The 16724-nt window shown below is 39.5% G+C and overlaps 1 protein-coding gene across 1 annotated transcript in view; it reads left to right on the top strand.

Annotated features, from left to right (window-relative positions):
* LOC126188665 (centrosome-associated protein 350-like) overlaps positions 1–8960 on the top strand; it is a 268811-nt gene extending 259851 nt beyond the window's left edge. Inside the window, exon 19 of the mRNA XM_049930268.1 lies at positions 7336–8960. Within this exon, the coding sequence (XP_049786225.1) occupies positions 7336–7346 (11 nt within the window). The 3' untranslated portion in view covers positions 7347–8960. The remainder of the gene's footprint in view (positions 1–7335) is intronic.
* Positions 8961–16724: the final 7764 nt, after the last annotated feature.

The following is a 16724-nucleotide window of genomic DNA, read 5'->3' as shown; positions in this document are numbered from 1 at the left end:
GAATTGAGCATCTTGGACGCAAAAGCGATCGGGCGATAGACAGAATTAATGCAGTGCGAGAGAACCGCTCCGACGCCGTGAGGAGATGCATCGACAGCCAAAACAGCAGGTTTGGAGGGATCCAAAGGAATCAAACAGCGTTCACTCAACAAAGCAGATTTGAGCTTGTGGAAAGCAGCATCACATTCCGAAGATCAAACAAAAGGAACATTCTTACGCTGAAGGCGATGCAAAGGCGCTGCAATCTGCGCTGCATTTGGTATAAACCGAATATAATATGTAATTTTGCCCAACACAGACTGAAGTTCTTTCAAGTTCCTGGGCACTGGCAAGTCTCTAATCGCACTGAGATGTGACAGCGAGGGGTGGATACCCTGTCAATTAATCATATGTCTTAAATACTGAATCACAGTGTGAAAAAATTTGCACTTGTCTCTGTTACACTTTAGTCCTGCCTGCACAAATACAGTAAATTCTGCAGATGTTCATCAGGGGTGCGACCTGATACGACTATATCATCCAGATAGTTGGAACAACCAGGGACAGTGGCACACAACCGTTGCAAATAAGACTGAAAAATAGCAGGAGCCGAAGCACAACCGAACAGAAGGCGGCGAAACTTGAACAATGCAAGGTGGGTGTTGATCACAAAATAGCGCTGCGACTGTTTGTCGAGTGGAATCTGAAAGCATGCGTCCCGCAAGTCAATCGTGCAAAAGAATTTTCCCGCACCAAGCTTATCAAAAATGTCTTCAGGATGCGGTAAGGGAAACATAGCTACCACTGTCTGGGGATTTACTGTCGATTTAAAGTCAGCACAAATACGGAGACGACCGTTTGGTTTTTTTACACACACTATAGGCGAAGCAGAAACAGGTTCAATAACACCACTGTCTTGCAAATGCTGAAGTTCAACAGCTAAGGCGTTGCGCAGTGTGTGCAGTACTTGGAGTGCGTGCCAGAAAATATGCATGGAATTGTCTTAAACTACAACATGTGCCGCAAGGTCTCTGGCACAACAAAGGCCATCAGAAAAGAGTTCAGCAAAGTCATCGCATAGTGTGGCACCGCTGTCTGCATGGTCACTAGCGTTGATGCAAAGTACATTGTGCTGAATTGCGAGTCCAAAAAGTTCAAATGCGTCCAAGCCAAAAATGTTTGTAGCATCACTAGAGCAGAGCACATGGAAAGAAACTGTACGCGTCATTGCAAACTACACATGCCGAGCACTGAGATTTCCTGTCCAGTAAATGCAGTCAGTGTGGAATGCAAACGACGAGCCGGAGGCAAACCAAGCAAGTCATACGTTGATTTGTTCAGTAAAGAAACTTATGCACCAGTGTCCAGCTGTATGCGAACAGAACGTCCACAAGTGTGCAAAATCACAAAAAGTTTCCTCGCATCGCGCTGAATACGAGAGGATGTGTCTGGCAAAACTTGATTCACACAACGAGCTGTAGAAGCATGTAAAGCAGAATGCTTTAAATAAATGGTATTAACATGCATAGGCTGGTGTGAGTCATGATCACGGCGGTTGCCGTTGCAGTGACGCCCATGCAAGTCACACCACACAAACCGGAGACAAGTTGTGAATTAGAGTTTCTCTTACTACACACAGCTTGCATGTGTCCTTTCTTATTACAAAAATAACACTGTGCTTGACGGGACGGGCAACTGTCCTGTGGGTGGGCACGAAAGCAGTTCGGAGATGATTTCTGTTTCATAGTGGGTGCCTGGTGTGAAACATGTTTACATGCGCACGAGTGGCATGGCGTGCCTGGCAGTCCTGGGGCCAGGCGGGAGGGCACGTGTTGTGCCGCGCTAACAGTACACACACATGGAGTCACATCGAATGCGGACCTAGCCACATCTAATGTATCTTTTCTTTCTAGCAAGTCCACTATTTCCTGCAAAGACGGGTTTTTAAACCTGAGGATTTTCTCGCGGATGCCGTGTTCTGCCACATTCTGTGCAATAGCATCTCTAATCATTATATCTGCATACGAACGTCCACACGAGCAATTAAAGTCACAATCAGATGTTAGTCCCTGAAGGTCCGCTAACCAAGATTTATTCAACTGAGTAGGCCCATGCCGGAGGCGAAAGAATTTATAGCGTGCAGCTACCACATTTACACTTATCACAGAAGTGGGAGCTTAAAGCATCAATTACTTCATCGTAAGTTTAAGTTTCTGGGTGGGTGGTGGGAAACAACTTGACGAGCACACAATATAACACAACACCCGCGTTGGCAGTGAAAATGGCAAGCCACTCTGTACTTGGTATGTTGTATGCTGCAAAGTGTGCCTCGAGCTGTGTGATGTATTCTGGCCAGCGTTCAGCGTCAGGATTGAAGGCACGAAATGGCGGCGCTGGAACCGTCGTTGGCGTTGGTACAGGCGGGTGGCGTCGGAGGCGCCGTAGTAGCTGCAGTTTGTAGTGTGACCAGTCCATTTATGGCAGCAAGCAGCTGCGTCATTTGCTGAGCCTGAAAACTTAAAAGATCGGACAGCGAAGCCTGTTCCTGTGGCGAAGCCATGGTTTACACAAATGAAAGTTTATATAGCGAAAGGTGGGAGCACTTAGATACAGTCACTCAGTCACAGGGGGATATCACAAAAAAAAACTAAAGCAGTACCGAGCGTAAAAGGAAATGATAGGAGAGGAAAAAAAAAATTTTATCCCATCCTCATTGCCAACTTTTGTATCCTGCCTGGAAGGCGGCATGTGGGTCTGCCCCTGTAAACTGAATGGGTAGGCCAAATGTAGGAAGCGAGTAGAAACAGGAAAAGGAAGTACTGTGTACAAGCTGTAACTCTTTTACTTAACTTTGCGTACAGATGAGCACGTAGGTGCGAAGCTGTACAGGTATGAACAGTAAGGGCTACTAGTAGTGAGAAAACCTGTCATTGAAGGAATGAAGTGAGTAATGGCCCCCTATGAAGTAGAAACAATGTTGCTAGGTTGTCTCCTCGGAATCAAATGGACTGAATCTGGAGCAGAGCTCGTAGATCTCCACAGAGCCGGCTAGAGGGCACTGTCATCGGTGTTGGTGTCGTAGTGCCAACCTACAAACTTGCACCTACACCGTGTCATCATAGCTATCAATACCACTGATGGCCTCTGAAATTCGTTCCCAAAATGCAGAAGGCATTTGAGCAAGTCAAATCCAGCCCAAGAAAGGCAATCCTGTTGGCACATCCTGTTCAACAGGCACCATAAGCTGTAGTGATCGATGCCAGCCAACAGTTGATTGGAGCAGCCCTCCAGCAGAACAAGGACGAGCAGGTCAAATGGAATGCTTATGACCAGGAGTTACTTGCAGTATATGAGGCAGAGCTATACTTTTGTCCATATGTGGAAGCTAGAACATTCACGGTTTATACTGGTCATAAACCGATGACATTCACATTCACCAAGAACGAAGACACCTGCTCCCCATGGCAATTCAGGCAGTCAGTTGACCATGGACTTGCAACACATGGATAACATAATTGTTGAAGTCTTGTCTAGAGTGGAGGCTATCTCCTAGATGATTGATTATGAACATTTAGCAAAGGCACAAACACTTGATCCCTAGCTCAAAGAGTTGTGACAGGACATTTATACGGGACTGCAGTTTAAGCAAGTCTGGTGCAATATCTCACAAGACAAGCCATGGCCATTTGTCCCCAATGAACTGTAGAAGTTGTCCTTTGACAGTATTCATGGGGTAGCCCACTCGACTGCAAACACCACAGTGAATCTCATGACAGACTGGTTTGTGTGGCCAAGCATAAGGAACATTTGCCATGTACGGATGAAGACATGCCTGGCAGTCCAGAGTTGCAAAGTTGGGCACCACATCTACAAATCAGTAGGGGATTTCCCACTGATGACAGAATTGTTTGCACATGTCCACTTAGATATCGTGAGACCATTGCCACCATCGGAAGTGCTTTGCTATCTGCTAATGACCGAAGACCAATATATACAATAGGCTGAAGCAGTGCCATTGTTGGACACACCAGGAGAGATGGTAGCATGAATCTTCCTGGCTACATGGATAGCACAATTTGGTTTGCCCTTTGCATGTGTCCACTGACCAGGGTTGCCAGTTTGAGTTGTCATTCTTAAAGGTGTCCGGACTGTGCGGATTCTGGCTTTATCACACAACTGCCTACCATCCATTGAGTAATGGAATGGTGAAATGTTGGCACTCGAACTTTAAAGCCATGTTGTTATGCTTGTGGAGAGTTGGATCTCAGCTTTGTCATTGGTTCTACTGGGATTGCGAACCGCTTGTAAACCAGATTTATGAGCATTTACAGCCAAATTTATTTATGGAGAGATCTAATGTCTGCCAGCAGAATTGTTTGCTACAGCCGAGCATTCAGCCATGGGGGAACTGCTGTTTGTCCTATAACAAATACGTAACCACATATCCAAGCTCCATCCTTCAGCTGGTTCACAGCACAGGAACAGCAACATCTCCTGCACAAGGAGCTTCATTCATGTTCACACATTATAATCGGGAGGATGCAGTTCAATAACCACTACACTTACCTTATTCAGGGCTGTATAAAGTGCAAGACAAATAGATGTTAATGGTAAATGGCAGATGGTCTCATTGAACAGAGAAAAACCCGCACACATTTGAAGTCAGGTGAAGAGATCATGAATGAATGAAAGTAAGTAAGTAAGTAGGTAAGTAAGAGACACTGTTCCCCCACAGGGACAGCAGGAAAGCAGCCTCCAGGAGGCCGATCAGCCCCTTTAGAGAAGACATAAGCACCAGAGGCGTATTCTTGAGCAGGTCGATGGATCACCTACTGATACAAAACATTCCCAGAGGTCTGCTGTCGGGGGAGGGGGCAGTGCGGGGGGGGGGGGGGGGGGGGGGGGGTGACTGTGTAGGGGTCATCGCCGTCAGACAGGAAAGTGCGCATTACATTGTGAAGTGTTGTACTTTCGAGAGAACAGAGTTGACAGTTCAGTTAGTCTGTGGATTGTATAAATTTATAAATTTCCTTGTTTTTGTAGTAGTGATGTTTTTGAAATTTCAGTGCTGAAGGCTAATAAAAATGGTTATTGAAGTTGTAATCTCACCCCCTGTCTCTGCACAAGTTTTGCAAGTTTTGAGAGGTGTGAGATATACAAAAGAAAAACTTTTTACTTATCTTCATTTTCTCTTCTTGTTGTTGGCTGCAGTTATTGCTTATAGGGGTATATTCTTGTGGCTGAAATTTTGATTTATATCATTGACTAAATAACTGATGAAGATTTGCCTGTATTATTCTTTAGTTTTATTCTTTGTCACATTTTTCAATACCACACCATCTTTACAATTTCCTCTTCTATCACATCACAAATTCTATTATTAGTGACACAATCAGAAACATGTTTTACTCCATCAGAGGCGTGTCCACTACTATGAACATTCTGTGGTACTCACAATATTCCAAAGAATTTACAAAGCAAAAAGAGTTTCTCAGACTTTCTTGACAAAAGCAGAATCTTTGTTAAAATGTATCATTATTTTGTGAGTGAGTCCAGAAATAAGTTCTATAATTATAGTCAGATCATGCAATTAATAATAGGAATTTTAAGTATGCCAGATATTTCATAATTTCAAATATTTCTAAAAGAAGAGTAATTTTTACTGTACATACAGAGTACTAACAAACACATCCTATACAATATCTTATGAAGTTCATTCAGTTAAACAGATGATATAATGTTTACCTGTACAAGAATCAATACTATACATGGTATCGGTTATTTCTATATAAAAAGAAGGCAGTGTTAGAGGAGGGTGTCCCATTGCAAAGTGTTCCAGCTGGTGGGTGTCATTTGATTAAATATTAAGGAACCAGGATAATTAGAAACTTTTTAATACACTATCAATTGAATTTTTGTTGTTATGTCAGAAGCCATACCAGAAATGCATCGGTAATTTTGGCAGTTAGCACTCCATATGTAGAGCTAAATTTATACACCATAGTTGAAGTTGCATGATGTGTGCCATAGACTGCATAGTCTTTCTGTTTCATAATCATTCACTTAATTTCTTGTTGTTTTTATAACACAGAACATGATGGAAATGACTGCTTCTCACCACTTTATACCTCAACATTTTATCTCTGTCTTATTTACATCTGGGGACATCCAATTACGATGATATTTCTCACTGTCCGATATTTTATCATAATTTTACAATGTTACTGATGCCAATTATGCACTTAAATCTCATTCAGATTTCATTATTGATAATTTCCACCATCTGGACATTGTCACTGCCTTGCTCATGCTTCAGTGTTACAAACACAAGCGTTAATTCATACTGATAAATGTGTATATAACACAGGAAGATTGTTCTGTTTGTATAATCTCAATGTTTTACTTGTGATAGAATCATATTTGTTAGCATTACATTCTGACCATTTTCATTGAGATGTTACGTACTTTGATATATCATTTATGATTGTGCCCCCCCCCCCCCCCCCCCCCACACACACACAAACACACACCATTTTAAAAAAAGTTGTAACATTTGTTTTAGTTACACAAGAACAATGCTCAATGACAGAGACTGCTGTTACAGTTGTCACAGCAAGATGCGTAGTTTCCAAAACATGGGCATGCTACCATTAATTTATCTACCATGCTTCAAGTAAATAGTCTGTTTCCCAATAAGGCCCCATGCAGAATTCAGCAGTGTATAGTTTTCTTTTATCATTTTATACTTTTCTTTTATGTATGCATGGCAATGAAATACAATGACCTGTGACACAAGTATATGAATAGGCAGACTTGAAGTGTAGTTTCACAGATGATCACTAAAGTAATGTTTCGAAGTTCTAAAACTTGATAGACTATCTGCTTTCATTGGAAATACTACCTCTAAATGTTTCACAGCAATATTTTGTGGCATTCAAAGTGAAACTTACCATAAATATGCTGCAAGAAATGTCACCTTGGAGAAATTAAAGAGGTCACTAATCCCGTGCAGTGAGTGACAGTGTGATGTCCATTTTAGTTAAAAATTCATTCATTGACAGTGTTGTTTAGATAAGACACCCAATACTGATAACTTGGATTTTATGAGTTACATAGTAGAGATTCTCATTCATATGGAACATTTCAGAAAGTTTTACCATTCACAACACACCTAACTCACTCGTCTTGATTTCCTTTGAAACAGATAGCAGATTGGTGTTTGCTTTTATGTTGTGTTACATAATTTTTATATCTTATATTTAAGCATGATGTTCATATAGTAAACATAACACAATCATCAAAATTAGAGCTGCAGTGATAGAAGTTACTTAGCTGCATGATCTGACTCGTTTTCAGGTGTGATGTGATTATGTCATCATCTTACGTGGGACTTCTGCCACTAACTTGCTGCAGATATTCTCCAAAGTTCCAGCACATTGAAAAGTGAAGACCATAAAGATACTGGAAACTTTTCTTTCTCCAGGAACATGACTTCAGTGTGCTCTAATTTGATGGTATAGTTTAAAAATGTTTTATGGCACATTCACAGTTTGTCATTTATTGTATAAGGCAGTTGCTCAGCATACCCGTCCACTCTCTTTGAATTCCACGAAGCAAGCTTTAAGACACAGCTAATTCCACAATACTCAGGTGCACATGTGAGACTGATTTTATTTTTTTACCTAATTTATCAAGACATTTTAATAAATTCTCAGATTACTTAGTAAAATTTTGGTGTTGAACTTGACAGCTTTAAGTTTATAGGAATAAACAGAGTGAAATTTGTACTTAAATGCAGGAAAAGCAACTGGAACTCCAGTGTCAGTATAAACTTGTGTGTGTGTGTGTGTGTGTGTGTGTGTGTGTGTGTGTGTGTGTGTGTGTGTATATGTGTGTGTGTGTGTGTGTGTGTGTGTGTGTGTGTGTGTGTGCGCGCGCGCATGTGTTTTTTCATATTTTTGTTAAGTAACTGTTGGTGCCTCGGAGTGCAATTAGTAGCCGTTTTATTTGTCTTTATTTATTTAAATATCTGATTTGAACTTGTTAATTGATGACAGTTATTTTAATTATTCATTTTGTTAATGAAATTATTCTTCACTCAGACTACTCCAAGGAACAAATTAAACTGAGTTTTATTTAATTCTGTGGGGTTATATTGTATACAGTAAATGTGTAATATAGGACACGTCAAAAACAGAAAACGTTCATTAGCATTATTTCCTAAGGAGCAACCATTTTGATTACAAAGTCTAACATCATTGATTATAAAGAACAGAGACATAAACATCATTTTAAATAAAAATAAGTCTTTCAAGAATAGAAAGCTCCATAGGAATCTGAAGTGAATAAAAACTTCATATCATTATGACTAGTAATAAATAGTTATGATTTAACCAATGAGAAAAAGAAAAAAGCATATACACACTTTTTGTTGTTAGTTGTATATGAGATCTCTTACTTTGTGAAATTTTTGTTTACTTATGCTTCTGAATGAACCTTCTGTGTCCCCACTTTCTAAACTCTGGTACCTTTCTATTTTTCTTACTTGACATTTTTCATTTGAAATTTCTAGGTGGATCTTGCATGTTCTTGACATCGGTCTGACAGTAATTGTGTGTTTAGCTTAGATAATGTAATGTGTCTTACCTATGTTTTGCAAAGAGTGTTAAGCAATATATTTGCCATAACTCTGTCTTTATTTATATTATCTGTTGTCAGACAACTGTAGTTTCCATTTTTGACAATGCTGATAACATTTGTTAAACAATAATTGACACAACCACAGACATTATCTAAAATTAAATTGTATTTCAGATAGTAAATGATGAAACATTATGTATCATACCAAACTATGATTATAGATTTATATTTTCATAGTAATGTTTATTCCAGAAAAGTGTAAGCAGTTGTAATAATCTTTGTAAAATACAATGTTTTTATAGTGTTAATACCATGAACAGATTGTAAAAATGTTATTTTCATGTACAGTTTTTGATAATAAATTATAAAATAAACTTTCTGTGGTCTATGGAAAGGTTTTGAATGTACTCACTTTTGTTCAGATGAAAAAAAATATCAACTACCTACGTCTTTTCTGTGCAAGTTATTTATCAATTGTTGTGTGGTAGGTTTAATATGATTTTCATGAATCATTCAAAGTAAATATCAGGACAGTTCGTAAAACTGTTCATGGCCTGAACCCTTGAAACAGAACTAGTGTTGTATCTCTCATGAAATTGATGAAATATTAAACTCTATCTTTCTTTCTTTTCTTTGGTCGATATCCTCCTCTTTCTCTCAGAATTATCTGCTTAATCGTGGCTTTGGAGATACTTGCCTATTCACATCACAAAGACTGAAAAACTTCAAATGTCTGATTTTGAAATTGTTTGAGTATTATTGTTGTTCAGTTTTGTAATGGCACAGTAATATACTTCTGCCACATTACTTGTTCAGAAAGTATGATCACAATGAACAGGATTGTGTATTAGCTTGCACATAATTTGCTTGTGCCATTTGATTTTTTAGAATAACTTTCTTTATGTCATGTCCATGACCACAAACTTGTAGGTTATCATGCTACTGGTTTCAGTCGGCAATGACCATCTTCAGATCTGCAGTAAAACATGGGAAAAAGCACAAATACAGCTAATGGATTATCTACAGCTTGAAACAATAAAATAGGCCACGATGAAAAGTATTATTGACATACTTGCGAAAATTATGTACTTTATACATGATGAAGCACATCTGAATTTTAAAAGAAGAAAAAAAAGTCCTGATTTAATGGAGCCACAGTGGTATCATCAAACAATAACCACAAAATCAGCACCAGCATCATCACACACATATAAAATATAATATATACTACAGTCACCTTGTTAACAGCGCTACTGTTCGAAACTAACTCCCTTACAGCAGCCTCAAAACATTTTTGTCACAAGCTTGCCAGATGATGCTACTGCAGCCATACACATATTCTTTAATTATACAGGGTGTTACAAAAAGGTACGGACAAACTTTCAGGAAACATTCCTCACATACAATGAAAGAAAATATGTTATGTGGACATGTGTCCGGAAACGCTTACTTTCCGTGTTAGAGCTCATTTTATTACTTCTCTTCAAATCACATTAATCATGGAATGGAAACACATAGCAACAGAACGTACCAGCGTGACTTCAAACACTTTGTTACAGGAAATGTTCAAAATGTCCTCCATTAGCGAGGATACATGCATCCACCCTCCATCGCATGGAGTCCCTGATGCGCTGATGCAGCCCTGGAGAATGGCGTATTGTATCACAGCCATCCACAATACGAGCACAAAGAGTCTCTACATTTGGTACCGGGGTTGTGTAGACAAGAGCTTTCAAATGCCCCCATAAATGAAAGTCAATAGGGTTGAGGTCAGGAGAGCGTGGAGGCCATGGAATTGGTCCGCCTCTACCAATCCATCGGTCACCGAATCTGTTGTTGAGAAGCATATGAACACTTCGACTGAAATGTGCAGGAGCTCCATCGTGCATGAACGACATGTTGTGTCGTACTTGTAAAGGCACATGTTCTAGCAGCACAGGTAGAGTATCCCGTATGAAATCATGATAACATGCTCCATTGAGCTTAGGTGGAAGAACATGGGCCCAATCAAGATATCACCAACAATGCCTGCCCAAACGTTCACAGAAATGTCGCATGGCAACACAAGCACCAAAGTCAACATTACCTTCCTTCAGTTTGGCCAACTGGCGGTGAATCGAGGAAGTACAGTACATACTGACGAAACTAAAATGAGCTCTAACATGGAAATTAAGCGTTTCCAGATACATGTCCACATAACATCTTTTCTTTATTTGTGTGTGAGGAATGTTTCCTGAAAGTTTGGCCGTACCTTTCTGTAACACCCTGTATAACTATATGATATAAATTAGAAAGGAGAATAGTATCGGTAAAGTCTGTAACGGGCTTACCAGCTGTATAAGTCTTTAAAGTAACACAGTTCAGTAAATTAAAACACAACAAAAGGTAGATATAAAAAAGGCAATAGTTAAGTGGCAATTATTCAGTCATGCTCTTGTAACGAATTTAAGATGAAACTATAAGGACATACATAAGAAGCTTACAGAGTACCCAGAATAAAATAAAAATGATAAACCAAACAGCCAAATGAATGAAAACAGACTTTAGTAAGTAATCAGCACCTCCTGTTAGCTTTACTGCCAGAATGCCATATAGATGAGTAGTAGTTAGAGGAACATAACAGCCATAGGACCCCTCATACCCTGCAACATGCCTTTCCAAGAAAAGAATGATAAAACACATACCAGGCCATTGATAAGATTATCCAGTTAGTGAAATATGTAATATAAACAGAGAAGGGACAAGAAAACACAAGAATTATTCGCTCAAGGTAAGAAAACAAAGTTAATATGTAAAGCGCTCTATTCTACGTAAATACATAGGGATGATATATAGAACAGAATCTTTCAGTGATGAAAGTAGAATATTGTCAAGCAAAGCAAAATAGCCACTGGGCACAAAATTGCTCTTTCCATTGAGCACTTTTGTTTGCTCTTATTTTTTTCACTTTATAAATTTCAAGCTCTTCCCGCAAGTTGAGAGCATGGCCCTTTTGCATATACATACTATTCTCAATGCTCCCTATAGAATGATCAGTTTTTGATAAATAAAATCCCAAAGCTGTGTTGTTATGTGGCTGTGAATGCTCCTTAAACCTTATATTAAAAGAGCAGCCAGTTTGGCTGATATAATATTTACCATAGTTATTACACTGAAGAGCCAAAGAAACTGGTACACCTTACTAATATCGTGTAGGACCTCCGCAAGCATGCAGAAATGGCGCAATATGACTTGGCATGTACTCGACTAATGTCTGAAGTAGTGCAGGAGAGAATTGACACCATGAATCCTGCAGGGCTGTCCATAAATCTGTAAGAGTGCGAGGGGGTGGAGAACTCTTATGAACAGCATGTTGCGAGGCATCCCAGATATGCTCAATAATGTTCATGTATGGGGAATTTGGTTGCCAGGGGAAGTGTTTAAACTCAGAAGAGTGTTCTTGGAGCCACTCTGTTTTGGTTCTGGGCATGTGGGGTTTCGCACGGTCCTGCTGGAATTACCCAAGTCCATCGAAATGCACAATGAACATAAATGGATGCAGGTGATCAGACAGGCTGCTTATGTACGTGTCACCTGTCCGAGTCATATCAAGACATATCAGACCAACTGCACATGCCCCACACCACTACAGAGCCTCCACCAGCTTGGACAGTCCCCTGCTGACATTCAGGGTTCACAGATTCATGAGTTTGTCTCCATACCCATACACATCCATCCGCTTGATACAGTCTAAAACAAGACTCGTCCGACCAGGAAACATGTTTCCAGTCATCAACAGTCCAATGTCGGTGTTGATGGACCCAGGCAAGATGTAAAGTTTTGTGTCGTGCAGTCATCAAGGGTACGCGAGTGGGCCTTCGGCTCCAAAAGCCCATATCAATGATGTTTCATTGAATGGTTCACACACTAACACTAGTTGGTGGCCCAGCACTGAAATCTCCAAAAATTTGCAGAAGGTTTGCATTTCTGTCATGGTGAATGATTCTCTTCAGTTGTCATTGGTCCCATTCTTGCAGGATCTTTTTCTGGCCGCAGTGATGTTGGAGATTTGATGTTTTACTGGATTCCTGATATTCACAGTACACTTGTGAAATAGTCGAACAGTAAAATCCCCATTTCATCTCTACCTTGGAGAAGCTGTGTCCTATCACTCGTGCGCCAACTACAACATAATTTTCAAAATCACTTAAATCTTGATAACCTGCCATTTGTAGCAGCAGTAAACAATATAACAACTGCACCAGACACTTGTCTTGTATAGGCTTTGCAGACTTCAGTGCTGTATTCTACCTGTTTACATACCTCTGTATTTGAATACGCATGCCTATACCAGTTCCTTTGGCACTTCAGTGTACAAAAAATCCTGTATACTCCAGAACCATCAAATTTGTCATATGACCTTTTCAGTTTATGTTTTACTCACAGTTTTAGGGTGTTGCGAACTTGGAAGCCAAAACTAATATTAGATTTTTGAAATATTTTTCTATTTACTGTGACATTTGCTATGAAATTTCATAGGAATGGTTTTGTTTTCATTCATTCTTTATTGGTTCTGTTTTCTGATTGAGTGTGCAACTGCCTGCTGCTTATTATACATTTCTTTAGACTTCTGTAAGGGCAAGCTACATCAGAGGCTACAGAAATGCATAATAAACGGTGGGCAGATGCACACTCAGCCGGAAAATAGAACCAATAAAGAATGAACGAAAACCATTCCTATGAAATTTCAGGGCAGTATGTCACAGCAAATAGAAAAAGTTTCAGAAAATCTAATGTTAGATATGACTTTCAAGTTGACATCATCCTAAAACCGCAAGTAAAAACATAACATGAAACGGTCATATGACAAATCTGATGGGTCTGAAGTATACAGGATTACTTGTAATAACTGTGGTAAATGTTATTTTGGCCAAACCAGCTGCTCTCTTAACATGACGCTTAAGGAGCTATCACAGCCACTTAACAAAACAGCTTTGGGATTGCATTTATCAGAAACTGGTCATTCCATAGAGAGCATTGATAGTAATATACATATTCTCCAAAGGGTGCAAAGGGCCATGGTCTCAATTTTGTTGAAAAAAAATTATAAAGTGAAAAAACAAGATCCAACAAAAGTGCTCAATGGGCAGAGCGATTTTGTACCCAGTGCCTACTTTGGTTTGTTTGACAATGTTCTACTTTAATCACTAAAAGCCTCTCTTGTATATACACTTATAAGCCCGAACATTATGACCACCTACCTAATAACCTGTATGTCCACCTTTGACACAGATGACAGCAGTGATGCATCATGGCACGGAAGCATTGAGGCTTTGGTAGGTCGCTGGAGGGAGTTGACACCACATCTGCATGCACACGTCACCTAATTCCTGTAACTCCTGGGGAGGGGGGACAATGAGATCTGACATCACGTGCAATCAAATCCCAGATCTGTTCAAATGGATTCAGATTTTTCGAGTTGGAACTTACCACTATGTTGCTCGAACCACTCCATCACACTCATGGCCTTGTGATGGGGGCATTATCTTGTTGAAAACTTCCACTGCCTTCAGGAAACATGATCATCGTGAAAGGGTGTATATGGTCTGCAACCAGTGTACAATACAACTTGGCCATCAAGGCTCCTTGCACAAGCTCCATTGGACCCATGGATGCCCATGTGAATGTTCCCCAGAGCTTAATGGAGCCACCAGCAGCTTGTCTCTGTCCCACAGCAACAGGTGTCAAGGAGCAGTTCCCCTGGAAGATGATGGATTCATGCTCTCCCATCGGCCTTATGAAGAAGGTATCTAGATTCAACAGACCACGCAACACGATGCTGTGGTGTTACCATCATTAGGAGTGTTCGTTGCACCATTTGTTCAGACACACTTTTACTCTGCCCAACATTAAAGTATGACGTTAGTTCCATCACAGTTTGCCACCTTTCCTGTTTTACCAGTCTGCCCACCCTAAGGCATTTGACATCTGGAATGAGGGGTGGTCACACAATCCCATGAAATCTGGATGTGGTTTCGCCATGGGTAGAAGGCATTCACCGCAGCACTCCTCGAACACCTGACATGTCATGCAGTTTCCAAAATGCTCGTGGCAGGCCCCTGGGCTGTCACAATCTGCCCCAAGTCAAACTCGCATAGATTGTGCGCCTTCCCCATTCTACACACGGACACCAAGCTCACAGATACTACATGCACCATACATATGTCTGACTAGCAGTTGTTACTCACCAATTGATGCTGCTATCACCTGGATGGGTTTATATCAATAGTATGTCAGTGGTCATAATGTTCTGACTGATCAGTGTATCTTGCCTATATCTTTTCCTAGTATAGAGTGCTTTACACATTTACTTCATTTTCTTACATTGGATGCACAGTTCTCATGTTTACTTGTCCCTTTTCTGTTTATATAATATATTTCATGAACTAGATAATCCTGTTAATCATCTGGTGTGGTCTTTCATTGTTCTTTTCTTGGAACAGTGTGTCATAGGATGTGAGGAGCATTTTGGTGGTTACATTTCTCTAACCACTCTCGCCAATACGACATTCTGGCAGTAACACCAACAGAGGGCACTGATTATTTTTTACAGTCTCTTTTCATTCATTTGGCTTCTTTTGCTATTTGTCTTAACATTTTTGTGTTATTCTGTGTACTCCATAAGCTTGTTCTTATGAATGTCATTATATTTTCACCTAAAATTTGCCACAAGAGCATATCAGAATTATTGTTACTCTACTACTTCCTTATTAATCTTCAAGCAGCGACTGTAGAATTTTGTAGTGTTGTAGCATATGCAGAGCCCTGTGATGTGGAAGCTCTAGGTATTTGTTTACCTGACCCTCCTTCCCCATCTCCTACCCTCTACTCTCCATCCTCAACTCAGATCCCTAATATTGTATTGTTTCACAAGGAAAATGGTAGTGAGGAACTCCATATTTCACACACTGTTCATGTTGTACTTGTTTCTTTCTGACAATTTTGAACGAGTGTGCCATTTTCACTTTCACTTTATCTAGTAACTCTGAATAGGAAGACAAAAGTGGGAATGAGGAACAAAGGAATTCAGAAATTGAGGTTTTCTTAGGAAAAGACAAACTTTCAAAATGGAGTAAAAAACCAGCCTCCAAAACAAAACAAAAACTAAGCAAAAAAATCATAAAAGTTCACCTGGTCCCACAAGCTATTCAAAAAATATTTCTATTATAACTGATGCATTTTTCAAGTTTTTTGAAACTTATATGATAGTATCCCATACTAACAAAATATTGACAAACTTAGAACAAGCTACAAGAGGTAAAATTTTGGCACAATTCAGAATTTTATTTTTGATAGGTATGAAGGAAGGCCAACATATAAATGTAAGAGAATGGGAGTCAGACAATACTGGTATGGATATCCTGAGGAGCACAATGAGCTGTAAAAGATTTATATTTATAATGTGCTGTATAAATATAAATATTCAAGTGATTCCTAAATAAATTATAGCTGATCATAGAAGGGGTACTGGTGCCAACCCATGCAAAAAAAAAACAACAAAAAAAAAAACTGGCGAGCCAACTCAAAGGTTAACAATCTAACACGTCATGGTTTAATTTATTGCATTTGTTACTGTAATGATTTATACACCTGGTAAGCCTGCTACAGATTTTGCTGATTATATTCTCCTTTTTATTATCCATCGTACAATTATATCATTGAAGAATATGTGTACGGCTACAGTAGTGACATCTGGGGAGCTTGCGCCTCAAACATTTTGTGGCTACTGTAAAGCAATTGGCTTTGAATGGTAGTGCTATTAACGAGATGATTGTAGTATATACCATATTTTATACATGTGTGTCAAAGCTGGTGCTGATGTTGTGTTTATCATTTTATGATACCACTGTGGCTCCATTATATTAGGACCTTTTTTTTAATTCAGGTATGCCTCATCATATTTAAAGTGCATAATTTTCACATGTATGTCAGTAATACTTTTCGTCATGGCCTGTTTTATTGTTTTAAGCTTTTGACAAACCGCTAGTTGTATTTGTGTTTTTTTCTCATGTGTCTTTACAGATCTGAAGGTGTTTATTGCTGATCAAAACCAGTAGTCTGAGGAC

The sequence above is a fragment of the Schistocerca cancellata genome, chromosome 5 (genome assembly GCF_023864275.1).
Source record: "Schistocerca cancellata isolate TAMUIC-IGC-003103 chromosome 5, iqSchCanc2.1, whole genome shotgun sequence".
Lineage (NCBI taxonomy): Eukaryota > Metazoa > Arthropoda > Insecta > Orthoptera > Acrididae > Schistocerca > Schistocerca cancellata.
The sequence above is the reverse complement of the archived record's forward strand: the minus strand, read 5'-3'. Positions and strand labels throughout refer to the sequence as shown.